This window comes from Tachysurus fulvidraco, chromosome 22, assembly GCF_022655615.1.
Source record: "Tachysurus fulvidraco isolate hzauxx_2018 chromosome 22, HZAU_PFXX_2.0, whole genome shotgun sequence".
Classification (NCBI taxonomy): domain Eukaryota; kingdom Metazoa; phylum Chordata; class Actinopteri; order Siluriformes; family Bagridae; genus Tachysurus; species Tachysurus fulvidraco.
The window spans coordinates 16,475,107-16,497,606 of NC_062539.1; the positions used below are offsets into that span (position 1 = coordinate 16,475,107).

At 41.1% G+C, this 22,500-nt stretch overlaps 1 protein-coding gene across 4 annotated transcripts in view; it reads left to right on the forward strand.

Moving 5' to 3' along the window:
• The window catches only part of mbpb (myelin basic protein b), a 55,511-nt gene that overhangs the window by 31,459 nt on the left and 1,552 nt on the right, over nt 1-22,500 (forward strand). The window contains exons 4-8 of one of the 4 annotated variants that reach the window (XM_047806233.1): nt 2,756-3,181; nt 12,614-12,721; nt 14,504-14,530; nt 15,746-15,775; nt 18,884-18,964. In XM_047806233.1, the coding sequence (XP_047662189.1) occupies nt 3,062-3,181; nt 12,614-12,721; nt 14,504-14,530; nt 15,746-15,775; nt 18,884-18,964 (366 nt within the window). In that variant the 5' untranslated portion in view covers nt 2,756-3,061. Of the gene's footprint in view, nt 1-2,755; nt 3,182-12,613; nt 12,722-14,503; nt 14,531-15,745; nt 15,776-18,883; nt 18,965-22,500 lie in introns of those variants that run through there. The other 3 variants (XM_047806234.1, XR_007139095.1, XR_007139094.1) reach the window with 3 other exon arrangements.

Below are 22,500 nucleotides of genomic sequence, written 5' to 3' on the forward strand. Positions count from 1 at the left end.
CCATCCTTTCTTCCTTCCTTCATTCTTTACTAGCATCCCTCATTTATTTCTCCCTAAGTTTTTCTTTCTTTCTTTCTTTCTTTCTTTCTTTCTTTCTTTCTTTCTTTCTTTCTTTCTATCCTGTATTTCTTTCTTTCTTTTTCTTTCTTTCTTTCTTTCTTTCTTTCTTTCTTTCCCTAGCTAACTCTTTCTTTCTTTCTTTCTTTCTTTCTTTCTTTCTTTCTTTCTTTCTTTCATTCACACAAAATCATTGATCTATGACCGGAACGGCCGTTTAATCTCAGGGTGGAAATGGGATTAGAAGAAACTCAGCGCTGTTATAATCTTTCTCTTCTGGGGCAGAGACGTGGGCCGCTGCCATCTGAACGAGCTGAAGCTTAGATCTCGAGACCGAGGGACAGCCAGTGACACGTAGTGTGCGGGATTCCAACATAGAAGATGCACGTGTTATTTTGGTTATTTTATAAAGTAATAGATAATAGACCAGCATTATGGTGTGTGTGTGTGTGTGTGTGTGTGTGTGTGTGTGTGTGTGTGTGTGTGTGTGTGTGTGTTACTCAGCCTGGTATCAGATAAGTGGCATGGAGTTCAAACTCCATCCTCAGAGGAGTTATTCCAGCCACACAAGGCTTTTTGTTCAGACGGAATAACAGTGCACTCAACACAAGGCGTCTCTGTCCAGAAACGATTAGCATGCAGATTCACACCATTCCTCTGAACATAGCACGCCCTTTTGTCCTCCTCAACACAGAGAGAATAGCGTTCGAGAAATCCCTCGCTCCCTCGCACAATACATCTCTAGCTACATCTCGCTAATTACAGACGAGCGGTGCGGTTAGCCCTTATACCTCTTCTTCTTCCTTCTCCTCTTCTCTGCTCCTCTATAACACATTCGGCTTAAAATCAGCATCCTGACCTCGTTCAAACTTTATCGACTTTTTTTAATCTTTGGGAGAGAAAAAAAAAAGAAAGATTAAAGTGTGAAACCTTCCCAATCAAACCTACTGACTGAACGAACTTAATCACTTTCTTCAAATCATTCGGATGGCAGGATTTCAGGGCCGTAATCAGATCGTTCCGTGTGATCGGTGTCACGAGTCTCAGGACTTTCGCTGGAGTAAAGCCTTTGATACTCTTCACCTCGGGCGTCAATCTTATCCACAAAGGGCCGCCGCTGTGGGTGCAGGTTTTTGTACTAATCAAGCAGAAGCCACACCTGATTCCACCTGTTTAATCAGTTGTTCTTGGCTTTTAGTAGACGCTGGTCTGGCTTCTTCTTGGTTGGGATGAAAACCTGCACCATACCGGCCCTTTCCGGATAAGATCGGAACACCGCTGCCACTTTCCCCTTATCCAGAGATCGACTTTCATTTTTATACAACTGAGCAATTGAGGGTTAAGGGCCTTGCTCAGGGGCCCAGCAATGGCAACCTGGTGCACATGGGAATCGAACCCACAACCTTCCGATTGGTAGCCTAGCACCTTAAACACTAGGCTATCACATCCTTTACTTCCTCTTCGTCTCACTTTTTCCTGTCTTTCTTCCTTGCTTTCTGGCATTTTTCCTGCTTTCATTGCTTTCTAGCTTTCCTCCTTCCTGCCTTTCTTCCTTCCTTCCTTCCTTCCTTCTTTCATTTCTTTCTTTCTTTCTTTCTTTCTTTCTTTCTTTCTTCTTCATCTTTACTAGCTTCCCTCATTCATTCCTCTCTAGTTAACTTTGTTTCTTCTTCCTTCCTTTCTTCCTTCCTTCCGTTCTTCCTTCCTTCCTTCCTTTCTTTCTTTCTTTCTTTCTTTCTTTCTTTCTTCATCTTTACTAGCTTCCCTCATTCATTCCTCTCTAGCTAACTTTATTTCTTTGTTTTTCCTTCCTTCCTTCCTTCCTTCCTTCCTTCCTTCCTTCCTTCCTCCCGTCCCTCTTTCCGTCTTCCTTTTTTCCAACCGTCCTTGCTTCCTTCCTCTCATCCACCTTCACTGCACTCTATCGTTCTTTATTCTTGTCTTAATTTTTTCCTCCATATCTTCCCTACATCATTCATTCCATTAGTTTGCTCTAATTCCTTACTTCTGTTTTTCCTTCTTCCTTCCTTCCATCCATCCATCCATCCATCCACTGTCTGATCTACATCACTACCATATCAGTGTCACTCCCAGTATTGTATTGGATCCACAGGCATAACAGTCAGTTATTGTTTAACTACAACTCTGATCGCTGTAGCTGCTGAACCTGAACCTGAACCTGAACCTGAACCTGAGACCATTACCTGTGTATGAAATAACAGTATGTGGTCTCTCAGCGGTTAAGGTGGTGGACAACTGATTGGAATGTCATAGGTTAGATTCCCTGATGGACTTGGGAATCGAACCCATGACCTTCCAATCAGTTGTCCAAGGTCATGGGTTTGATTCTCAAGCCCACCAAAAATGTAAGTCAATCTTCACTCTGTATCCAATCGATATGTGGACTGAGAAAAGATGCGTCTATCATAAGTGTCCTGATTTTCCAGTTTAAAACTGACACTTTGAACGCTGTGTTAAATGGAGCTGGATCTCAGCTCTGCACTCACACCGTAACACATTTTGCCTTAACATGTTGCTGAGTAAATGTGAGACTCGCTACAGAACAAAGGAAGTCATTGTGCGAGGCCGTGCTGTGTGAGATAGCTCCGGTCCGCACCGAGTGTGTATACTGTACGTATGTGTGTGTGTGTGTGTGTGTGTGTGGGGGCCGTAACAAGTTTTTGTCATCTCTGTGCAGGCATGAACGACTCGGACGTCAACCAGAACAAAAACCGTCCAAACAAAAGCCAGACGACGTCAGGCGACGCCCCTCCCAGCGCCGGACAGACCAACCAGCGTGGTGGATATTGGCCACGCCCACACTTGGTCCGCCTTTTTTCCCGTGATGCCCCGGGCCGAGAGGACAACACCTTCAAAGAGCGACCGTCGGAGTCGGACGAACTTCACACCATCGAGGAGGTCGGAGGAGCCACGTCCGAAAACGCAGAGTGAAAGCATATAACCCGACTCGTTCACTTGCTCCTTTCGCTCTTTGACACCCAACATGGCGTCTTCAGGCTCAGCAGGACAGTCCGGCTTCAGACTCGGGCGCGCAAAGAAAAACCCTGGAGTGATGGATCAGATTGGAAAAATCTTTGGAGGTGATAAGAAGCGGAAGAGCAAGGTGAGGAGACGTGGGCTTTCTTTAAAAAGAAAAGAAAAAAACGAACTCTTTAACACTCCACATAACTTCTTTTGGTTGGTTTTCCCTACAATGATGAAACCGATCTAACGTGTCCTGCTGATCTGATCGTCTTAACACCTTTAGCATCGCTGTTGCTAAATCTGAATTTTTTTTGTTGTTTATGTGTAAGTTCGGTGTTGTATATGTGCACAATCGGTGTGGTTTAGGGATCTAAAGCTAGAGCCACTCCAGCTATATCGTTTATTTTTCAAATACTTAAAGTAAGGGATGTATTTTGGATGGATTTTCCTTTTTTTTTTTTCTTTACATACTAAAAAAACATTTCCCATTCTCGACTCAACATCTTTCCGTCCTCTCGTTTTATTCTACATCTTATCGCTCGTGCGTACCGTGTACATACTGGGTGTGGTTTCTAAAGTGATCTAACGACGTGAGGTGCACGTCTGACTTATTTTAAATAAATAACTATATTAATTGATTAATGAATTAAAAAAAAAAAAAAACACGAGAAATAAATGTCATAGATTTAAGTGAGAGAAAAAAAAAGATTATAATTCTCTTCGTAAAAGAAGAAACAAATCCATAATCAGGATGTGATGGATGTTAAAATATTACATTTCGCATTTCTTCTTCATCATCATCATCATTATAGGATTGATTCCTTTTTTTTAAAGAAAATGTATAAGTTCTAATTATAACCCTGACCTTTATATGGAATTGAACTTTTGTTTCATTTACATTTTTTGGGCTTAGTGCATGAGCACGTTAGTTTACGAAGTCACGCTCGTGTCCTAGCGAACGTTTTCTTTTCTTTTCTTCTTCTTTTTTTTTTTACCTTACTTTTTTCTTTGTCATTGTTGGTTGTTGCAGTTGAAACTACGGTACTCTCTTTTTGTTTAAAAGGCTTCTCAATAAGAACAGGTATGAAATACAGAAGGAATTTAAGAGTGACGTTTTTAATCCGAGTTCCCGCTAAAAATCATTTTCAGCCGAATCTCAGTTAGTGCCAACGTACCCGAAAAAAACGCTGACGAAGGTTCTGGCAGTTTAAGGACGTTTTTATTAAAATCTCAAGAAACGCAACGATGAGAAATCACAAACGTTTACGCGAAACTCGAGGAACGGTTATTGGTACTGAAGTAGCGATGGGAAAACCTAGACAAAACATGTTTACACACCGTCTAAAACCAGCGTTTTAAAACACAAACATTTTTCTTAAGCGACATTTACAAAAGCTAGCCTACTGTCAACAGGAGCTTTTTCTATCCCAGCACTTTCAAAACAAATACAGATACTATTTTCTTTTGTATTTTTCTCTTTCTTCTGATATAAAGCTGTAGTTTCATAGCAAGCAGATAAAAGTGTTAATTAAGTTAAAAAAAAAAGGCATTTTTTGCGCGGTGGATGTTTCCACGTCGAACATTTATACGACGTAACGTCCGTACGTCCGGACCCGGATGGCGTATTTGAACAGATAAGGTACAGATTAATGGTGTCATCTTTAAATATGCAACGTCTTGCGAGTATTGTGTATCTGAGCCACTGCCACAAGCTGTTTTAGTTCATCAGTTATCAAGACGATATTTATTTCCAACCTGAGACGGATCCACCGAGATCCGACTTCGTCTCGGGAAGCTTCATTCATTCATTCATCGATATTATTCATAATATCATAGTGTTATGTTGTGGTAAAACTAGTACTTACCTAGTTAAAAACCAGAGGAAATATCTTAGTATTTAATAACTGATGCGATACAAACAGATATTTGGTAAGAACAAATTCCAAAGTGCTGAATTCAAGCGTGTAGAATTTAATCTAAAATGAACACCAGCTATCGTTTACATTTAACTCTATGCCAGATCTATCATCTTAAGACTAGAATGACCGTAAGATTTGTTCGCCATTACGAATCGTAATACAACACAAAAGAATATCATCACATCACGATCCTACAGTGCCGCATGTCGATAATGCAATGTTCCACAGAATAAAAAGTGTCTATTTTTTTAAGCCTCGACTCACACCATAAAGCAAGCTAAAGATTTTACGATCCAAAAACACGTATATATTTTGAAATTAACGACGTAGCTCATTAGTAAGAGGCCCGTGCCTGTTATTTTTTTTTTCTAATATATTGCAGTTTACACGTGCACGTTATGCAATTTATTATTATCATGAATATCATCAGTGTTTCAGGATTTGTTTTTTTTTTAGCGTAGGCTTCCTACGTCGGCAGGATTTTCACTTTCCACTTAGATCAGGTTTATCGCGTTAAAAGAGTAGCGAAACATCGTCGTCTCACGGACGTCGTTACTCACATCATTCCCTTACGTCCTTACTTTTCAGTGTGTGTGATAAGAAACCTTTTTAATGAATGACACAAAGTCGACAGAAGCGAGAAATAAATAACACCCTTAATAAAGCAAAAGATTTAAATATTCTTAATTAATTTAAATTATAATTTTGTGACCGACACAAAATCCTGAACATAGGAACACAAATAATTCGTCGTCGTCCCCCCCCCGACATGTATGAATATCCAAATATTTTTTTCCGTATTCATAAATTCTGTGATGTAGTTTTCACAAGTCCTAGTGAGATCTTTTCTACCGCTGAAATCTGTCCATCATAGACAAAAAAAATTTATTCAGTATTACTTTCGCTTCCGTCTATTTTGTTCACACTGCATTCTGTTGTCATAGTAAAGTGTATTTTTTAGCATTTATTTACATGACCTTCAGTCAGAGAATATTTCTTTTCTAACGCTGGATTTTTGTTGCCAAACGACCGTTAATGCCTTTTAAATATGACAGTTTAAGTGTTACCGGTGTGTGTGTGTGTGTGTGTGTGTGTGTGTGTGTGTGTGTGTGTGTGTGTGTGTGTTTAAACACACAATCTGTTATTGGAGCTAATGCTAATCTCCAGAGCTAGTTTAGCAAAACACCAAGCTTCCCGTCTTCATTTAAGCCCGAGTTGACACGTCGTACCCTTTTTTTTAATCCTTGTTGCTGCAAACTGTTGCTGTAATGCTGAGAAAATCAGGATGTTTAAGTGAAACCAAACTCCACTGGCACTCAGGAAATGCAGTGTGTGAATGAAAGCGTTAGCATACTTTGCTACGGTACTCTTCTAAGATGTCTATTTTTCTGTGCTGTAAAACACAAGCAGTTGTTTGCGGTACAAAAGCCTTAATGACTTAAATATGGGTTCCTATATAATTTGGGATTATTTTGTTCATGTGCCATATAATAAAATTTTAATGTCTCTTAATCTCTGCCTTTTTTTTTGTCATCTAATGTATTTCACATTGGCTTTGTCCTAAACCACATATTATTCCCTACTTAGCCAACGTTTAATTGTGTCTGAAAGCACAGTGCAGTATATTTACTAATCCCATAATACACTGCAACTGATTAATAACCTAATCTACACCACGGAGGCTGCTATATAGTGCGTTTCTTTACGGCTGTTCCGCCATAGAATGCAGGTGACATGCGGCGACGCATCAAAAAAATTCCCACAATGCAATGCGATGTTTGAAGATGCCATAAAGACTTTATGTTATTTGTTATATGTTATTTTGAATGCCATTCGGAGACTATATGTGGTTTGGGACACATCCAGAGTGGACTGACAATGTTTGAGAAGTTAATGCTTTATTAATGTGTGCTCCATGTATTACAGTACATTAACACACCAAATGTGGATTAGAGTGTTAATGGGAGAGAGAGAGAGAGAGAGAGAGAGAGAGAGAGAGAGAGAGAGAGAGAGAGAGAGAACGCAGATCTGTGTCCTCTTTTTGTGCATTTTTGAAGTATTAATCTCGTTCTTATACCGATTTATGTCTTTATCTACATTCTCTTGTAAGCTTTATGTTAATTTTGCTTGATTAAACCAACATAACAAAACAGCTTTGTGTGGTTCGTGTGTTTGTGTGTGTGTGTGTGTGTGTGTGTGTGTGTGTGTGTGTGTGTGTGTGTGTTATCGTTTTCTCTAACACTAGCATTTTTGTGTTAAACGTCATCAACAGCAATAAAGGAAACCTGTACGAAGGTAAACAAACGTGTATCACAATGGACTATAAATGTTTAGCTCAATATCACTGTTTTTTTTTCTTTCTTTCTTTTTTTCTTTCTTTCTTTCTTTCTTTCTTTCTTTCTTTCTTTCTTTCTTTCGTTCCTGAGATAACCTTCAAGAGCAATCCCTGCTAGTTTTAGCTAATGGAAAACATGAAAAATTTCTACACAGACAGTCACCAGAGCTCAGATTTAAAAAATGGGATCCCGGAGCCGCGAGACGACGACACTACTGACTGCACGACTGTGTTATACAGCTAGATATCACTGGCAAATAGTTTGAAAACGTAAGACCGTTGTATATTTAGATTTGTTTGGGGATATTTTACAATCATAGCTAGCTAGATTTGTTTGGGGATATTTTATGATCATAGCTAGCTAGATTTTTGGGGGGATATTTCACAATTATAGCTAGCTAGATTTGTTTGGGGATATTTTACAATCTTAGCTAGCTAGCTTTGGTGATATTTTACAATCTTAGCTAGCTAGATTTGTTTGGGGATATTTAACAATCTTGGCTAGCTAGATTTGGAGATATTTTACAATCATAGCTAGCTAGATTTGTTTGGGGATATTTTACAATCTTAGCTAGCTAGATTTGGTGATATTTTACAATCTTAGCTAGCTAGATTTGTTTGGGGATATTTTACAATCTTAGCTAGCTAGATTTGTTTGGGGATATTTTATGATCATAGCTAGCTAGCTTTGGTGATATTTTACAATCATAGCTAGCTAGATTTTTGGGGGGATATTTCACAATTATAGCTAGCTAGATTTGTTTGGGGATATTTTACAATCTTAGCTAGCTAGCTTTGGGGATATTTTACAATCTTAGCTAGCTAGCTTTGGTGATATTTTACAATCTTAGCTAGCTAGATTTGTTTGGCGATATTTAACAATCTTGGCTAGCTAGATTTGGAGATATTTTACAATCATAGCTAGTTAGATTTGTTTGGGGGTATTTTACAATCATAGCTAGCTAGATTTGGTGATATTTTACAATCTTGGCTAGCTAGATTTGTTTGGGGATATTTTACAATCTTAGCTAGCTAGATTTGGGGATATTTTACAATCATAGCTAGTTAGATTTGTTTGGGGGTATTTTACAATCATAGCTAGCTAGATTTGTTTGGGGATATTTTACAATCTTAGCTAGCTAGATTTGTTTGGGGATATTTTACAATCATAGCTAGCTAGATTTGTTTGGGTATATTTTACAATCTTAGCTAGCTAGATTTGTTTGGGGATATTTCACAATTATAGCTAGCTAGATTTGTTTGGGGATATTTTACAATCTTAGCTAGCTAGATTTGTTTGGGGATATTTCACAATCATAGCTAGCTAGCTTTGTTTTTTGCATCTCCTAGTGGATTGGCAACACTAAATTGCCCCTAGGTGTAGATGTGTGTGTTTAAATGGACTGGTGTTCTTCCCTGGGTGTATTCTTATGCCACACCTTCGGACCCTGTGTTCCTGAGATGGGCTCCAGATCTATCTGGATAAAGATGAACAAAGAAACGAAGAAATCAATGATCATCTTTTGATGTTGGAGGCTTGGTAGCTTAGTGGATAACATGCTTGCCTCACATCTCTGGGGTTGAGTAAGTTCCTTACTGACTCCACCCTGCGTTCCTCAACGTTCTCCATGTTCTCCAGTTTTGTTCTCCAGTCTAACAACACGTTGTGGATGACGGGAAATGTCCTAATTAAAACGAGCGATCAGGAAAAGTTATACACAAGTGGCACCACGAAGCAGATTTCAAATCGATTCATAAATAAAACATCTAGTACAGGGGTCGGCACCCTTAAACACTCAGCCATTTGGACCCATTTCCCACAGAAAAAAAAACCACAGGGAGCCACAATACCCTTTTGACATCTAAAATGAAGAGAACGCTACATATATCGTTTTTTACCTTTATGGAAAGTATAGAAAAAACTAGTGTGTTGCATTTATGAAATCAATGAACTGCTACAGAGTTAGCGCAATTTTATTTCTGCAGGCAAACAAAAATATTTTGAGCAGTTTGAACTAACCTTAGGTAAAAAAGATGCTGGGTTGAAGGTTACTTTTAAATAAAATGTTCAATGTCTAATTGAGTCCTCTTCGTATTCATGACCAGGGCTCTCAAGTTTTGAAGACATGCAAGCGTGACATCTCCAACACCCCCCCCCCCCACCCCAATTTTTTTCATCGGTTGTTGCCTTATATCTTTCCCAGATAGTGCTATTTTCTGATTGGCTATTGTGTAGCCGCTTTTTTGATTGGCTGATAAGTGTCAGGCTCGACTAAGAACTGAGACGCACTTGATTCCTGCCCGGTTCCATAGAAACAGCGGTGCTGAACGATACATTTTGGGCGCTGCAGCTTATTGAATATATGATAAATAGTCAGTTTTTCTGCGTGAGAAATACGATGTGTGGCGTGAGAGTGTGAGAAAAGACCCAAATGTGTGACTGTCACTCTCAATGCGTGACACCATAATTTTAACTTGCCGGCTGCAGCAAACCAAAAATGCGTCTGCTTCTGTGTGTCGGATTTCGCAAGTCGGCGGTTATGACGCTTATTTTGAGCGACAAAAAACTAAACACGGTTTATTTTAATGTTAACAGAGCATCATAATCTTAGAATTTAGAATTACATTATTTAAAAAACTAACTAAAATAAAATACGTTTAAATGAAATATTTATTTTCCAAATCTACCAGGAGCCGCAGCAGAAGGTTGAAAGAGCCACTTGCGGCTCCGGAGCCGCGGGTCGTCGACCCCTGATCTAGACGTATGAAAAAACAAGTCAACAATCATTTTCTGTCACTGACCCTGAACAGGAAGTAAATATAATAAAATCCCAGCTATACGGTGGTTTTGCTGTCAGAATCCTAAAACCTCAATAAGCCCGAGCGATAAGTGTTAGGGTTGGGGTTAGGGTCAGGATGACAGGGTTAGCGTCTGGATGACGTTCTCTGTGTAGTGAACAGGATGTGAACATCCAGAGTGTTTATGAAAGACACTTGAATGGAATGATATCAAATTCAGATTCAGAGAAGATAGATGTAAGAAAAGACAACAGAAGACACACACTATTTGTTCTCGTTTACAGTCAATGGGAAGTTTTAATATTAAGGTGGCTTGTGAGTCTATAATACTGATTTAGCAAATCATTGTTTTAACTCATGGGGGGGGGGGGATTTCACGGTGGCTTAGTGGTTAGCACATTTGCCTCACACCTCCAGGGTTGGGGGTTTGATTCCCACCTCCGCCTTGTGTGTGTGGAGTTTGATCTACCCCTTTACCCGAACTTCTCGGGTCACGGGGAGCCTGTGCCTATCTCAGGCGTCATCGGGCATCGAGGCAGGATACACCCTGGACGGAGTGCCAACCCATCACAGGGCACACACACACACTCATTCACTCACACACTACGGACAATTTTCCAGAGATGCCAATCAACCTACCATGCATGTCTTTGGACCGGCGGAGGAAACCGGAGTACCCGGAGGAAACCCCCGAGGCACGGGGAGAACATGCAAACTGCACACACACAAGGCGGAGGCGGGAATCGAACCCCCAAACCTTCAGATGTGAGGTAAACGTGCTAACCACTAAGCCACCGTGCCCCCCAACCCTAAATCAGTTTTGTCTAAATATATTTCTCGAAAAAGAGATTCCTTCACTCTTCCTAACTCCTCTAAGGTGTGCTCTGATTGGCTGGGAGCAGGAGGGATGATAACAAACAGCATAGAGAGAGTCGAAGAGGACGATTATCATCAGTCGCTACAACAGTTAGCTAGCTCTTATGCAGTCGTCACGTAAAGCTCCCTTTGTTTTATAGTAAACTGACCCTGAAGCTAGCTAGCATTAGCAAACCGTTACCTTCATTCTTAATAATAGTGGATGAATTCATTTTTAATTCATTCATTCATTCATTTCAGCTATGAGATTTTTTTTCCTGTGCTTTATATTCGTAGCCGTTGCCTAAGCGCGGTAAGGATTTTGTAGGTTTGAGCCTTGCTGTGATCCCTGAGATGCCCTCTCTCCCAAAATACACCACTGAATGGCCTCTAATGTGTGTTATTGTGAGAGAGGTGGATGGGTGTGTGTTCCGCACAGAGGCAATTAGAGTGATTCAGTGGGAGACGTTTAACGCTTCGAATCTCACTCCAATGCTAATAAGAGCCTAAACAGCAAAATAACGACGTGGGAGAAAAGCACACGGCTGTCTGATGATTCGAGGCAGCATCGCACAGCCTCTGTAATTATTACATTACACACAACTTGCCGTTCACAAACACGCACAGATGCACGATTGTGATTGGACGATTTCTACGCACATAGATACACCTCTTTTTTTTTTTGTTACCACACATTCATCCTGGTTTATTTTATGGATCTGTCCATTCATCACACACTTCCTGTCTCATTTCAGGGCTTTTTCCATTCATCACACACTTCCTGTCTCATTTCAGGGCTTTTTCCATTCATCACACACTTCCTGTCTCATTTCAGGGCTTTTTCCATTCATCACACACTTTCTGGCTCATTCTGAGGCTGTTTCTGATCACTACACACACTTTTCAGGGCTATTTGTGATTCCTGTCTTGTTCTAGGTGTCTTTGTTTTCACCACACAAATGTCGTGTCTTATTTTGGGTTTTCATTCAGCATATTCACTTCCTGTCGTATTTCAGGACTCTTTCGATTAACCACACACACACTTCCTATTTTGTTGTTGTCTTCTTGCTTGTCACCACACACACTTCCTATTTTGTTGTTGTCTTCTTGCTTGTCACCACACACTTCCTATTTTGTTGTTGTCTTCTTGCTTGTCACCACACACACTTCCTGTTTTGTTGTTGTATTCTTGCTTGTCACCACACACACACACACACTTCCTGTTTTGTTTTAGGACAATTTCTTGTCGGGACACTTTCTAAGAAACAAGTACACTTCTTGTCTCATTTTAGGACTCTTTCCATCCACTACACATTTTCTGTCTTGGTCTTGGTTTTTGTTTAATAAATTTCTTCACACTTTCTGTTCCGAACTCTTTCTAGTCAACACACACTCCCTGTCTTGCTATAAGTCTCTTTCGGACCACCACACGCTTCCTGTCCTCATCATCACCTACACTTTATGTCTTGTTTGTTTCATGGCTTTTCTTGCAGCCACTCACTTCCTGTCTCATTTTGGGACTTTTTCTACTCACTACACTTTTTTCTGTCTCGTTTTAGACACCTTGGGCGTAATTACATAGCTTTTTTCTGGTCATCACACACTTCCTGTCTCATTTTAGGACACTTTCTGGTCACTACTCTATCTTCCTGTCTCGTTTCAGGGCTCTTTCCGTGGTGCTCTCTCTGTTTCCCCTCAGAGGTCAAGTCACTCCTCTCCTCGCCGCCGCACTGGTGGTGACAATGCTGTCGTTCACTTCTTCAGATCTATCGTAAGTGTCTCTCTGTCTCTGTCTCTGTCTCTGTCTCACTAAACAACAAAACTACACTAAAAGTCTAATCACTGCTTTGTCTGTCAATAAGGCCACATTACCAATAAGGGGATATTCATTAAAAAGATTAACATAATGTCAAGCTGTTTCTTTCCTTTCATTTGTCTTCTGTATCTCTAACTCTGTTTTTTGTTTTTTTCTAAACTGTGTCTAATAACTCTCTCTCTCTGTCTCTCTGTCTCTATTTCTCTCTCTAACTCACTCACTCTCTCTCTCTCTCTCTCTCTGTGTGTCTCTCTCTCTATTTCTCTCTCGCTCTCTCTCCCTCACTCACACACTCTCTCTCTCTCTGTCTCTCTCTCTCTCCCTCACTCACACACTCTCTCTTTCTGTCTCTTTCTCTCTCTGTGTCTCTCTCTATTTCTCTCTTGCTCTCACTCACACTCTCTCTCTCTATCTCTCTGTGTCTTTCTCTCTCTGTGTCTCTCTCTATTTATCTCTCGCTCTCTCTCCCTCACTCACTCACTCTCTCTCTCTCTCTCTCTCTCTCTCTCTCTCTCTCTCTCTCTCTCTATCTTTCTCTATTTCTCTCTCTCTCACTCTCTCTCTCTCTTTCTCTATTTCTCTCTCTCACTCTCTTTCTCTATTTCTTTCTCTCACTCTCTCTCTTTCTATTTCTCTCTCTCCCTCATTCACTCTCTCTCTATTTCTCTCACTCTCTCTGTCTCTCTCTCTCTCGCTCTCTCTCTCTCACTCTCTCTGTCTCTGTTTATCTCTCTCTCTCTCACACACACACTCTCTCACTTGCTCTCTCTCTCTCTCTCTCTCTCTCTCTCCCTCACTCACTCACTCTCTATCTATTCTAAGTATTCATACCCCTTGAATCTCTCAGTACATCTTACTTACCAGTTTGCAAAAATATTATGTTTTAATAAAATATTAACCCTAATTCTGATTAAAGTTCACCAGAACTAGACACGCCTCTGTCTATAGAAAGCCCCAAGCATGTCAATCACCAGAAACGATCTCTACAGGTCCCAAAGAAGAGTTTGGCCTCCCAACATCGAGCAAGCTGAACCGAGCAGGATTTTAGTCAGGAACGTGACCCAGAAACTGTCATCGTCACCGAGAGCCTGAAAAAAAAGACAAACGATCTCTGCAGCACTCCACAAATCATAGAAACCATTTCTCGAGAAAAGACAAATGATGATTCACAAACGTTCTCTCTGGTCGCTAGGAACATACGTCTGTGGTGTGATGAAAACAATTATCACCTGCTCAATTCCATCCTAGTGCTATACACCGCTGGAGGAATCGTGCTGTGGAGATGTTTGTCAGCAGATAGATCTCGAATCTCGATATTTTCTTCGAAGCTTAAAGCACAGACACAACATTTATCACTCAGGACCTCAAGGGTCCTGCAAAGCTCACCTCCTTTTGATCCATAGAACCATGTTGCTGAGTCAGCACTATCATGTACTATCATGGAGTCCTTGAGAGGCTCAGCCGATACCTTATCCTCCCGAATCCATCCGACCTCACACTGTTTGACAGGTTCTCCAGAGGAACAAACAAAAATCACGAATAACGTGTGTATCTTCTAGCATCGTATCCAAGATGAATTAGACCTGCGACTTAAAATACATTTAAAATGGGGGTCTGAATTCTTATCCTTCGTATTTGGTGTCTCAGTGTTTGTCTCAAATACTGTACATGTCTGTCACTTTAATAATAGCAGAATATTAAATTTGTATTTTTTTTTTTTATAATTTTAATCCTCAGGTGTCTCCAGCTCCTAAAAAATCTAGGGTAAGTGCAATTTTAGCTTCCTCATTAGACACCTCCTGCGATCCAGGGCCGTCTTTTAACTTTTAGCTTCATCTCTAATATCTTTAAGTCGATGTTTACATCCGACTAGTAGAACAGATACTGTTATGTACTGTATACTAGACTGTGTATTAAAATATACTTTTATTAATTAACTGGTGTTCAAGGATCGAATGACCTAAATGGTGTCCTTTCGGTACGTGTGTTTGTGTGTATGTATGCTGTTCACGTGACTGTACTGTTCTGGCTTATATACTTTATATCTGTGAGAACATGGTCATCCTCCCAAGCACTGTTTTTATTCCATCTGTTGTCTAACACCGGCTTAACCGTCAGGAAGAAAAAAACGAACCGATAGTGGCAAGGGAAGGAGCCTGGAGACCTCGGGGTGGCAGAGGAAGGAGCTTGCCAGGGTCTTAAAATCTGAGCTTGTGGCTCTAAGGCAGCAGAAAGAGCTTCTAGACTTCAGGATAGCATCAGAATGAGCCTGGGGATGGCAGACGTAGGAGCTTGTAGACCTCAGGATTGTAGGATTAGGACCTTGTAGGTCTAATGGTACAGTAGGTGAAACGGTGGGTGAATGTACTGTAGGTCTCAGGATTAGCCGGACTAGGACTTTCCAATTTTCCAAATGGGAGCAGTAAAAGATTATAGGGTTTAGGGTGGTAAAAAGGGGAAGGGGTTTGTGGTTAAAATGTCAGCAGTACTGTAAATGTAGGAAATTAAGGTTTGTATTTTTTAGTATGGCAGCGATAGGAGTTTTTAGAATGCAGGATGGTAGTAATAGGAGCATGTTGGTTTCAGAATGACACCAAAAGAAGTTTAGCTTGTGGGCCTCAGGGTGGCGGTAATAGGAACTTCTAGATCTCAGGATGGCTGAAGTAGGATCATGTAGACCTTAAGGATTGTGGCATTAGCACTTTGCAGGCCTGGCATCTGCTCGTGGGCCTCAGGATGTCAGGAGAATGATCTTGTGGACTTAAGAAGCTTGCAGATATTAGGATGGCAGAAGTAGGAGCTTTCAGGCTTCATGATGGCTGTACTAGTTGATCCTGAACAGAGGCAATGAGCAGGATTAGTGGATCAAGTGGATTAGTGTTCGATAACTGATTCAATAAAAACAGTTTCTTTGTACCCGACTGTACCTGTTCTCTTTTGTCTCATTGTCTGTCTCTCTCTATCTATCTCTCTGCACAGTGGCATTCTCTTACAGCTAAACTAGGCATGGTAGGTGCTAATTAGAAAAAACACACACACCCTGTGTCCAGAATGGTGTGAATGGTGCTAATGGCCCAACACCCCTGTCAAAACCCACAATGCATTATGGGTAGTAAAAATATCAGTGCATTGTGGGATTTCATGAATACATGAGGGGCTGCCAAAATAACACACCATGTACTGAATAGGGGGTGATTTCTCACAAAAAAAAAAAAAAAGGAAAAGTGTTTGTTACATTAGCTTAACTAACAACGCTGATCAGGGATCAGCTAAGAGAAATTAAAACACACTTCTCTGGGCAGTAAAGCTGATCCCAAATCAGTCCTCCTGCTGTTCATTCATGCTGAGCTTGTCATGTCGAGCTTCTTCTTCTTCTGCTTCTGATCCATTTAAGAAAGGCCATAGATATCATAGGCCATGGTTTAGAAACACTACATCGGGCAGGAAGATATAGCTACATCCCACTAGTCCTAGTCCGAGCAGCTTCAGGTCAGGTTTATCCGATCATCTGATAGGTTCTGACTGCCAATCAAGACAAAATATATACATGGGCAAATAAAAAAAACAAGCATTGACCAATTAAAAATGTGAATTTATTACGTGTGTATCGTCGTACGCATCAGCCAATGGAGGAGACACTTAGATCTTGATAAACTCTGGGACTTTTGGTAATTGGACAGAAACTTAACATAAGCTGATTCAAAAAATTGGTCCTTTCAGGAGATTTATACTCTATGTATAGTCCATAAAAGCCCAACCAACAAAACCGTAGCATATTAATCAACATGAATTCAATTTATTCTATTTGCAGATGTGGTTATTAGTGCTTGGGCCCCATCGTTGCCATATTTCTGTTCTTCTTCGATGCCTACCCACTGAATAAATCGAAACCCTCCCGTCTGCACTTCCTTTTTTTTTAAAATTAATTTGTTTTCAGAAATCTGCGTAGCTGTGGTCAGGACGCATGGATGGGCGCCACAATGGTGCTTTATTGATATTGTTATCATTTAATTTTCCCACTCAGTGTGCTGGCAGACTCTGCAGGGTACTTGATGTGTGCGGGTTTGTGTGGTGAATAATGTATGCGTATTAGATTGGTTTTACATTTTGTTTTGCTGTCGTGTGGGAATTAAACTTCATTTTTGTCGAGGCGGTGATGCTGAAATATGACGAAGTAGCGCCTTACGCTGAAATCGATACTGGCAACGATTTATCCTCTGACTGAATGTTCAATGACATGTTCTGACATGAATACTTATTATTGTGTGTTGTCCATTTGTGTGGGTGTCCTCAGGTATGATTGTGTGACCTTCAAGTGTCCCAAGGTATGTTTATAAATCCTTAGGGAGTCCCCAGGTATGTTTATGTGTCCTTAGGGAGTCCCCAGGTATGTTTTGGGTCTGTATGGTGTCCCCAGGTATGTTTATGTGTCCTTAGGGTGTCCCCAGGTATGTTTATGGGTTCTTAGGGTGTCCCCAGGTATGTTTATGTGTCCTTAGGGTGTCCCCAGGTATGTTTATGGGTTCTTAGGGTGTCACCATGTATGTTTTGGGTCTATAGGGTGTCCCCAGGTATGTTTATGGGTTCTTAGGGTGTCACCATGTATGTTTTGGGTCTATAGGGTGTCCCCAGGTATATTTATGGGTTCTTAGGGTGTCACTATGTATGTTTTTGTCACCTTCAAGTGTCCTCATGTATGTTTTTGTCACCTTCAAGTGTCCTTATGTATGTTTTTGTCACCTTCAAGTGTCCTCATGTATTTTTTTGGTTTCTTAGGGTGTGCCCAGGTATGTTTTTGTGTCCTTAGGTTGTCCCAGGTATGGTTTTGTCTGCTTAGAGTGTCCTAGGTATGTTTTTCTGTGCTTAAGGTGTCCCTGGTATGTTTTTGTGTTCTTAAGGTGTCCCCAGGTATGTTTTTGTGTCCCTAGGGTGTCCCCAGGTATGTTTTTGTGTCCCTAGGGTGTCCCCAGGTATGTTTTTGTGTTCTTAGGATGTCCCCAGGTATGTTTTTGTGTTCTTAGGGTGTCCCCAGGTATGTTTTTGTGTCCTTAGGGTGTCCCAAGGTATTTTTATGTGCCTTTTACGGTGTCCCCATGTATGTTTATGTGTCCTTATGGTGTCCCCAGGTATGTTTATGTGTCCTTATGGTGTCCCCAGGTATGTTTATGTGTCCTTAGGGTGTCCCCAGGTATGTTTACGTGTCTTTAGGGTGTCCCCAGGTATGTTTATGTGTCCTTAGGGTGTCCCCAGGTATGTTTACGTGTCCTTAGGGTGTCCCCAGGTATGTTTACGTGTCCTTAGGGTGTCCCCAGGTATGTTTACATGTCCTTAGGGTGTCCCCAGGTATGTTTTTGTGTCCTAATCTTTATGATTACACAATTTGGAAACATCATATTGGTACAAAGATTTTTGCAAATTTCATTCACACAATAACACATTAAGCTTCTAACACATGGTGTAAATCTCATGGACTCTTAATGACTAACTCTATTTAAGACTAACATCGATCTTCGAGTGTGGATTTAGAAATAAGACCATAGGATTGTTTTCTATAGCTGAAGGCTCTACTATGTGGTTTCAGTGATGAACAGATGAACCGCTCCTGAACTGAACGTTCTTGGAGATATGACGTTCCCAACATCTCCATAACTATTCCATAACACTACTGTTGCCATATTTCTGACCCTAAGCCCAGAACACATTTCTCATCTGTACTCAGCACTCAGTGTATACCAGCCAGTCAGGGCTTTGACAAAGCAATAAAGACTTCATGTGGAGACAGTTGCAGGAATGTCTAAGGAAATTGCAAATACATCCGTGATAAGATAAAGACGTCAAAATCACCATCAATCAGAGACAGACAAAATGCTGACTGTGCTACAGGGAAAAAAAATGACACAAACGAGGAAGAAGAACTTCAGAAAGTCATGTGAATATCTTTTAAATCTTTTTTGCTAGTTCTCCAGGAGCAGGTGGTGAGTGCTGGTGTAGTGCAAAGCCACTCCATTTTACACCGTCATTTACTAACTTTTTTTTTGCCCTAAAAATCTGAAAATAAAATATATTAATAAATAATGACCCTCACACCCTCTTTCTTTTTTTTTTTTTTTTGTTCAGGGGGATCAGAAGAGTTCAGTGAAGGCGCAGAAAGGGCGTGCGGCAGCAGGACAGGGGACGCTGACCCGCATCTTCAAAATGGTAATCACAACGTCCTTTAACCTCACACACGCTTCTGAAGATGTTTTGCGATTTGACAGACACTGACACAAAAATGACAGAAAGAAGAACCAAAAACATGACAAACAAGACATACTGAGATACACACACACACACACACACACACACACACACACACACACACACACACACACACACAGAAAGGGAGACAGAAAGACACAGGCATGGTAATGGAGAAAGACAGCAAACAGACAAATACTGACATAAACACACACACACACACACACACACACACACACACACACACACACACACACAGCCAGGCTTATGGAGACAGATAGCAAACATACACAGATACTGACATAAGCATACAGACAGAGACAGACAGACACACACACACACACACACACACACACACACACACACAGGCTAATGGAGACAGATAGCAAACAGATACTGACATAAACATACAGACAGAGACAGACAGACAGACAGACACACACACACACACACACACACACACACACAGTTTAATGGAGACAGATAGCAAACAGACAGATACTGACAAACAGACAGACAGACAGACACCCACACACACACGCAGAGGCTAATGGAGACAGATAGCAAACATAGACAGATAGTGACATAAACATACAGACTGACACACACACACACACACACACACACACACACACACACACACACACACACACACACACACACACACAGAGCCAGGCTTATGGAGACAGATAGCAAACATACACAGATACTGACATAAGCATACAGACAGAGAGACAGACAGACAGACACACACACACACACACACACACAGGCTAATGGAGACAGATAGCAAACAGACAGATACTGACATAAACATACAGACAGAGACAGACAGAGACACACACACACAGTTTAATGGAGACAGATAGCAAACAGACAGATACTGACAAACATACAGACAGACAGACAGACACACACACACACACACACACACACACACACACACACACACACACACACACACACACAGGCTAATGGAGACAGATAGCAAACATAGACAGATAGTTATATAAACATACAGACTGATACACACACACACACACACACACACACACACACACACACACACAGAGTTTAATGGAGACAGATAGCAAACAGACAGATACTGACAAACATACATACAGACAGACAGACACACACACACACACACACACACACACACACACACACACACACACACACACACACACACACACAGGCTAATGGAGACAGATAGCAAACATAGACAGATAGTGATATAAACATACAGACTGATACACACACACACACACACACACACACACACACACACACACACACACACACACACACACAGAGTTTAATGGAGACAGATAGCAAACAGACAGATACTGACAAACATACATACAGACAGACAGACAGACACACACACACACACACACACACACACACACACACACACACACACACAGGCTAATGGAGACAGATAGCAAACATAGACAGATAGTGATATAAACATACAGACTGATACACACACACACACACACACACACACACACACACACACACACACACACACACACACACACAGAGTTTAATGGAGACAGATAGCAAACAGACAGATACTGACAAACATACAGACAGACAGACAGACAGACAGACAGACAGACAGACACACACACACACACACACACACACACACACACACACACACACACACACACACACACACACACAGGCTAATGGAGACAGATAGCAAACATAGACAGATAGTGACAAATCAGACAGGCAGATGAACATAGGCTGATTAACTGACAAACAAATGTACACCAGCAGACAAAGTCACAGTCACTCAGAGACAAACAGGCAAATCTAGCCAGAAAAACAAACCAGCTGACAGACAAATATGTCACACATATGACACACATACACAAACAGACAAGCTTACGTAGATGGACAGATAAACATACAGACATATATACAGAAAGACAGACAGACATATAAATAAAAAAAATATATATATATTTTATTATCCTTAGACAGAATTAGCCAAATTTATTAACTGAAGCTTTCGCAGCACTGTATTAATACGTGACGACATCAGAACAGAGGTATGACTGCAGGAGAAACAGCCCCCACCCCCCTTCTTCCTTCCTAAAACCTACACGTGTGAAGGCAGAAAGCTTCATACTTGGGTTTCACCCCCTCTGTGTGGCATAATGGCGTTCCTCACACTTATTTGTCCTCAGAAACAGGAGAACGCACTCAACTGCCAACCTGCTGTTTAGTGTGAGACTCTGCTCGTGTCTCTCCATCGCTAATCTCTCTCCTCCTTCCTCGGTGTTTCTGAGCGGTGCAGGAGAGCAATCAATGTTGTGTATCATTTCCCAAAAGACTTCCCTCATTTGAATAATGCACTGTCGTCGCCCCCCCCCCCCCCCGACGATCGCAATCATCATCCAGACAGTTTTACCTCCTACACAAGAACTGCCAGTAGTTTCGTATGATTCGCTGTGAACAAACGCAGAAACTGTCAGTTCTTTCCTCCGAGAAATGATGACAATTATGATTTCCATTTCTTTTGAGATGATTGTGGTACATTTTTTTGCATTAATATGCTCATGTTAATGGCATTACCTGAATGAACTGAGGTGCTGGATGAACTTTCGTTAAAAAATAGTTTCAGAAGTTTCATGATTTAAATTGAGGTAGGAAAAAAATGAAAATGAAGGAAGGACGAAAATGAGACAAGAAGCACAAACGTTTGTGTAATTTTGCCCGACCTTAAACACCATGTATAGTTTTAAGTGTTTTCTAGCTCGCTGAGTATACAGACTAGCTTTTAGTGCTGTTGCAGGTTGTAGTGCACTAGAGTGTGTGTGTGTGTGTGTGTGTGTGTGTGTGTGTGTGTGTGTGTGTGTGTGTGTGTGTATGCAGGAAACGAGATATAGTTTCCATTAGCGAGAGCTCACATGTCTACTGCTGTTGCTTGGAGAGCCGACAATGTGTGTGTGTGTGTGTGTTTGTGTGTGTGTGTGTGTATGTGTGTGTTTTGGACCTGCATGTGATTGGCTTGATACTAGTCAAATGCAGTTCGCTCACTTTCGTGCACTTTACTCTAATTCTCGATCAGACAGACAGCAGGCAGACAGACAGACAGACAGACAGACGGACAAACAGACAGCAGACAGACAGACAGACAGACAGACAGACAGACATAAAGACAAACCTACAGACAGACAGGCAGACGGACAAAGAGACAGCAGACAGACAGACAGACAAACATACATACATACAGACAGACAGACAGACAGACAGACAGACAAACCTACAGACAGACAGACAGACAGACAGCAGACAGACATAAAGACAAACCTACAGACAGACAGACAGCAGACAGACATAAAGACAAACCTACAGACAAACAGACAGATGGAGAAACAGACAGCAGACAGACATACTGACAGACAGACAGACAGCAGACAGACAGACAGTAGACAGACATACAGACAGCAGACAGACATAAAGACAAACCTGCA